This window comes from Cicer arietinum, chromosome 7, assembly GCF_000331145.2.
Source record: "Cicer arietinum cultivar CDC Frontier isolate Library 1 chromosome 7, Cicar.CDCFrontier_v2.0, whole genome shotgun sequence".
Lineage (NCBI taxonomy): Eukaryota > Viridiplantae > Streptophyta > Magnoliopsida > Fabales > Fabaceae > Cicer > Cicer arietinum.
This window is the reverse complement of record NC_021166.2, coordinates 59,071,105-59,077,661: the sequence shown is the minus strand read 5'-3', so window position 1 is coordinate 59,077,661 and position 6,557 is coordinate 59,071,105. Positions and strand designations below refer to the sequence as shown.

Genomic DNA, 6,557 nt, shown 5'->3' with positions numbered 1-6,557 from the left:
GTGTGGTGGTCCGTTTGCTTGCGTTCTCCCTCCTTCACAAAATTGCGGTGCCCCTTGGGGCCCAACCCAATTGTGAAACTAACTCCTTATAAATGTCATAAATGAGTGTGTTCCCTCCAATGTGGGACTTCTCATTTTTCAATTCACACATTAAAGCCATCATCAATGCCAATTATGTTTCATCATTTCCAACAGAAGAAGAACGACGTTGTTGAAAAGAAGAATAATGAAGAACAAAAGGACATAAGACTACTTTAACAATAAAAAATTTACAATTTTGTAGTCTACCATATATGACAAACTTTATATTTCTAATATAAATACAACTTAATGTGATTGTTAATTCTAGTCTTAGTTAGCACCTAATTTAGTATTTTTATAGCTAATGGTTATTGAATGTGGCTAATTCTAACATCAAACACACTTGGAAACTATGTGCAGACTTGGAAATTCAAGAAAAGTGCTACAAGCAAAATAAATATTAAACATTTTATTTAAACTTGCGAGCGAAAGTCTTTAATAAAATATTTTAGGATCGTCGAGCAACAAATATAAAGTTGCTTTTAATCGCATGATAATTGTGCTCAGATGTTAAGATATATAGTGGCGTGGTTCATCAAATTTCTTTTCATGTCTTCTCTCAAACTGTTAAGATAAGCATCCGTATAAATAACAAAGAATTGAAACATAAATATATTAAAGTTGAAATAATTGCTAACAAAATCTTAGAACATCAAAGTACGGGTATAAATAATTGTAGAAGTAGGGTTATAATTTTCGCAATTTTACTAACAAAAACATCTAATATTAGTTGTGTTTCGAAACCCCGCCAATAGATATTATTTTCTATTGTTCAGTTTTAATGGTTTATTCATGACTTGTTTCATAAATATTAAAGTATTTTTTTTAATTTTGAAACATTTTTCTAATAACTAAATCATAAAGTAAATCAAAGATAACACAAGTTTAATTATGTATACTTCATAGTAAAACTACAAGTAGACACGTTTTTTATCGCAGAGAATTTTCAATCTTTATTTATTGTCTTCACTCGTTTCTAATAAATAATTTAGATAATACACATTCTCCACGTTGTGACAAGATTTGAAATTTATTCGAAAATATGTATTGGAAAAAGGGACGTTGAACGTATTATGTTGTTTGTACCATATTTTCATATTCATACGTGCATCATCTCTATTATGCATGTTGGAGAAGTCGAATGTTCAAAGATCATTATCATGTGTCTTTCTGGTGTATAGAAAGTTGGTAGGAATAAATTTATTCTACGAGGGAAGATACAGTTCTTCATCGATGGTGAGAGGGTCCTCCACAATTTCATTAAATTTTTATCAATATCTTCAACAGAATAACATATTCCAAACCACAGTTTAAATCCGGGTGTTGAAAAGTATAGCAACAAGAAGTAGGTCAAGTAGTTCAATCATCTTTATAAAAAATAAATTGTAGCACTAATTTTTAAAACAATCGTGTAGACTAAGCTGCATATCACACAAAGCCGTATTGCATATCACAATGTCATATTTCATCATTTTATAGTAAATCCTAATATGTGCATAAATATATATATTTTGTTTATATTTAAATCTCTCGGTTAAAATGATTAGATGACACCAAGAAGTAGTTCAATCATCTGTTGCAAGACTAGTTTTTAAAACAACATTTCATCATGTAGACTGACTTGAACTGCATATTACACAACATCGTATTTCCTTATTTTATAGTAAATTCAAATATATGTGTATACCTTATATAGCTTTTGTTTATATTTAAATATCTCGGAAATAATTAGACCTACATCCCTCTAATTATTAGGCTATCCTCCATCTACTCAATTCAATGGATGAGCAAACAGTGGTTAAATGATAAAGAAAAACAAATAGGCACAAAATAACAAACACATAAGTCATAAGTAAAGATTGATGGCAGAACACAACAATTTTACTTAAAGTATATATAGTCTAAATGCGATTGTCAATTATAGAGAAAAGATCACATCTCTTGTTTTGAAGTTTTGAAGACATCAAAAAACATGTCTACTCTTATATGAAGGTCCTACTCAAGTTAATAAAATGGGGTTACCTTTTGTAAACCCAGATGTATAAGGTGTATGAAAATGATAAAGATGTAAGCTATGGATGTTCCATATATTCCAGATTCTTCAACAGTTGCAGTTAAAGATTTAGTCAATGTTGTCCAACTCTAGATCCTACCTAAGATCTTTGGGATATAGAAAAAGCGTAGATCGTAAGATGGATCTTAAGATCTCACAAAATAGAGAAAATTATATCATAAAATTAAGAAAAATAACCTTAACATAAAGATTAGAGTTGAGAATAGTTGTAGAGATGAGAAGAGTTTATAAAAGGAGGGAATTTGAAATTCGATCATTTAATTTAAGTATTAGAAATTGAAACAAGTCTTAAAACCAAGACTTGGAAAACGAGCAAAGCAGAATACGAAGGTGCCTCTGAGGAATACGAAGGAGCAAAGTACGAACAGAGCAGAATACGAGCATAGAAGAGCATTGCCTCATGCGCATGTTGCTGGCTGCTGATGCCTTCGAAACCTCATAAGCATGCCTTTTCACTATGGGAAACAAGCAGATACGAAGACGTAGAGGTGCAAAGTCGGGCCAGAGCTTGGGTTTTACAACCAGGTCGAAACAGCATAAACGGGTCGGAGATTCGCGAAACGGCGCTTCTTTTGCGCGACGAGGTGCGCCGCTCCCACGCTTTCTCTGCGCGCTCACAGATCTGGGCCATACAACACTTTTTCCTTCGTCTTACACTATACTCACTCAGAATTTGATACTATTAGCTAAGTGTTCCTGTTGCATTATGTAGGAGAAAACTGCAGACCATCGAGCTGGAGTTGCGATAGACCTCTCTAGAACACTAAACTGTAGAGTACCTACTTGACAATAACAATTTTCACTAACTAGTTATCTATAGCATTTCTTTTTGTCTAAACTCAGAATATCTGTGTGTAGATCATGATTGTTATTTCATGATAGTGTGAATGTGCTTCAACTTCTATTGATTTTGTTAGACATACATACACTCGTTATTATATCATTTACTTCACAATTATATACATTTGGGAAATTTCAGGTTGTTTATGCATTACAATGCATAGCTGATAGGGAAGAATGCAACATTCCATTTTGCAGCTACATCATATTCTAGAATTTGTTTGAGATGTTTTTTACTCTTTGAAAGTACAGTGAATACAAACATATCCGGTTAAAATCTTTAGACTACTACTAGTAACAAACTTCCTTTACTGGAAGTGTTTTCTGTTAAGTATATTCTTGGAGGGTTTATGAGGGGACCTAGCCTTTAAATTTATTGGAATAAAAGATCTGGTGCAAGGGTTACTATCAGAAACTTTAAGAAGAAAAGGAATGCTAGTCCAAAGTGTGGGGAAAATGGAATAAAGAATATATGGCAATGTCTTCTTTACTCTTGAGAGACTTATCCGGAGACAAAGGAAAGGTAAGTGGAGCCTGATTCAAACGAATATCATTAAGTTTGGACAAAAAATAACTAAAAATGGATACCACAAAGTACAAATGTGAATCTCTAAATCAACACTTGGAACACTGTTTCAGTCAAAATAAAGAGGGTCATATGCCATTGTCTCATCTTTATCTTTATTTTTATATTGAAGCGGTGATTTATTTGACAATTAACACAGAATATTATAAGCTAGAAATCCATTGTTTATGTTTCTTTTGGATTCTTCATGATCTGCTACATTGAGTTCAATTGTATTGTTGTGTTTGTTGTTTCGAAACTTTTGAAATCTGAATCTTCCATTGCTTTATCCTGTTCAATTTTAAGTGTTTTGAAATCAGGTTTTAATTCTTGGGGAAAATTGTTGATTTCGCGTTTGCTTACTTTATCAAAGAATATATTAGTTTTTGCTTTCAATCCACTCAAGGCCAGTGATTTCATCTGAAATTTTTATTGTTGGTGCTGTTAAAATTTGTTATGTGTGCAGAATTTGGTTTGCACAATGTGAAGAGAATGTGTTGAATTTGATTTGCCGATAAACTGTATGCTTTATGTTGTGAGTTAAAATTGGTAAGACACGAGTATTCGTGCTGATGTTCCTAGCTCTGGTTTGAGTTACTTTGATGTTGGTGCTGCTCATAAACAGTTTACTTTGTCCGTTTTGAAACTCTCCAGAATGAAAGGGAACATCATGGGTAGAATATAAGCTTATAATATATATCATTCTCAATCTACTTAAGAACATATCCATACTTTTTCTGTATAAACAGAGTGCAAGCAATTTACAGTTTGTGACATCTACAACCTTTCTTCTCTTAACATATGCCAAATATCTCAACCTAAACGGAGGTGCTGTCTCGTGTGGAACATCAAAACTAACAGAACAGAAACTCATAAAGTTAGCTAAAAGCCAAGTTGATTACATTTTGGGTGATAATCCAAAAAAAATGTCTTATATGGTGGGTTTTGGAGAGAGGTATCCAAAGAATATTCACCATAGAGGTTCCTCTTTACCTTCCATTCACGAACATCCTCAGAAGATTTCGTGTAACTATGGGTATCACTACAACAGTTTAGGTTCACCCAATCCTAATGTTCTTGTTGGAGCCATTGTTGGTGGTCCTGATAAGCATGACAATTTCTCTGATGATAGAAATAATTATCAACAGTCGGAGCCAGCAACTTACATTAATGCACCTTTTGTTGGTGCTCTTGCTTTTTTTTCTGCTCAACCAACAAGTTAACAATAGTCACATAAAGCTATGTTAAACTATAAGAATCTTGGTGATAGATAGATTCATTTAGTTTCTTTAGGTCCAAGTCAATTAAGCTTGTATTAGTAATAGTCAACGTGTGGTTGGTTAGTAAAGAGTTATTTTTGTCACAAGTTTGTGTGTTGCTCTACATCTTATTAGGAAAATTAAAGTGGAAGTTTTTATAGTACTATTGTAAACTTTTAACTAAATCAAACACATTTTAAAAATTCGAAGTACAAGTTTAATTCTTAGGAAAAAAGAGCCAAATAATATGTTGACTAATGTGAAGTTTGACCAAAAAACAAGTAAAATTTGGACAATAATAATTATAGTTAAATTAAACTCGTTTAATATCAAGCAATATAAACCAACAAACTTTTAAGAAAGGAGAAAGTTGTTTGTGAGTGGTTTTTTCAATATATATGCCAAGATTGTGTGAATAGATTTGTATAATAACTAATTTTAGAGAAAGCAAAGAAGAGATGAAGATTTTATACCGTTGTCAATGTCAAATACTCATTAATAAACAACCTAATAAAACTCTCATATTATCGTTCTCCTTTTTGCAGTTTTGAAAATCAATTCTCAAGATCAAATTAAACGAAAATTAAAAAGAGATAGGAGAAGAATAGCACCCAGATCTTTACGTGTTCAATCTCAATCTACGTCACGGGAAAACAGGTTAACGGTCTGTAGGTTTCAAGCTGGATGTTGAGAAGATTGGATTGTAGGGTAGAGTGTTGTTATTCAGGATTCAGGCTCTGAAGTAATGGATAAATTCTTCTATGTAAAGGGACTAGATGTAACTATCACGTTGGTAGTGAACCAACATAAATCCTGATTTTTTTTCTATGCTCTGATACTTTGTTTTATTGTTGCTTTTGTTTTGTTATATTTATTCTAGTATTTCGAACCATATTTTTTAAAATGAAGTTTTTAATAAGACATGACACAATTCAATCCTCCTTCTCGTGTTTTTGCATCTTGATATTCTTGATATTTTTGTTGTTCTTAGCTTATTGTTGATGTTAATTTTTATGTAGTCTTACTATTGTGTTGTTGTTGTTGTTGTGTTCATTGTTACAACAACCTCGGATAAATTACCTAATATCGAATGATAAACTAACTAATCTCGATCAGACAAACTCTAACACCCTAGTTAGCAATTCAATTACTATCTATTAACAAACTTTTACATATTAATCGTTAATATATGATATAGTGTGATACTATTTGATAATTGTTTTAATTAATTTGCGTATTTTTTTAGAAGTGACACGATGTTTAAAAATATATGAAAATTGATTGAATTGAATTGAAATTCTAACTTTTTCAACTTGTCGATTATATATAAATTGTGTGGAACTCTAAAAAAAGTTATACGACTTTTATGAATTTCAATTATAATATTTTACTTAATACTTGTCGCTCCCTAGTCCCTCCAATATTTTGTGCAATATCTGTTACTAAATCTAAGCTTTCCAATGAATGGTAATTCGCTAAAATCCAATATCATATGATTATTTTGTTTAAAATTTTAAAAATTGGCACGCAATTGTTGTAAGAATCTGTTTTGCCTTGTTTGTTAATGAGTTATTTTTGTTTCAGATTTGTTGAGCGAATTTGACTTTCATTGAGCGAATTTTACTCAATGTCGGACTAAAAATCTAAGTTCTTTTCAATTGATTAGTTTAGTTTTATTCATATAAAGTTTAGTATTCATATTAGGAGCCTAGTATCTTTAAAATAACATCGACATGGT

General features: G+C 31.6%; 1 protein-coding gene across 1 annotated transcript; it reads left to right on the top strand.

Annotated features, from left to right (window-relative positions):
• The first annotated feature begins 2,577 nt into the window (after nucleotides 1-2,577).
• Nucleotides 2,578-4,783, top strand: LOC101513546 (endoglucanase 1-like). Its single transcript, XM_073363676.1, has 6 exons — nucleotides 2,578-2,739; nucleotides 2,868-2,930; nucleotides 3,038-3,134; nucleotides 4,027-4,032; nucleotides 4,115-4,197; nucleotides 4,310-4,783. The coding sequence occupies exons 1-6, from the start codon at nucleotides 2,578-2,580 to the stop codon at nucleotides 4,781-4,783; spliced, it is 885 nt and encodes a 294-aa protein (XP_073219777.1).
• The last annotated feature ends 1,774 nt before the right edge of the window (nucleotides 4,784-6,557 follow it).

Excerpts from the sequence above, each read along its gene's own strand:
- LOC101513546 (XM_073363676.1), top strand. The coding sequence starts at position 2,578 with ATGCCTTCGAAACCTCATAAGCATGCCTTTTCACTATGGGAAACAAGC. Across the intron at positions 2,740-2,867 it reads CGCTTCTTTTGCGCGACGAG|GAGAAAACTGCAGACCATCG; the intron begins GTGCGCCGCTCC and ends TGCATTATGTAG. Across the intron at positions 4,198-4,309 it reads ATAAACAGTTTACTTTGTCC|AGTGCAAGCAATTTACAGTT; the intron begins GTTTTGAAACTC and ends CTGTATAAACAG.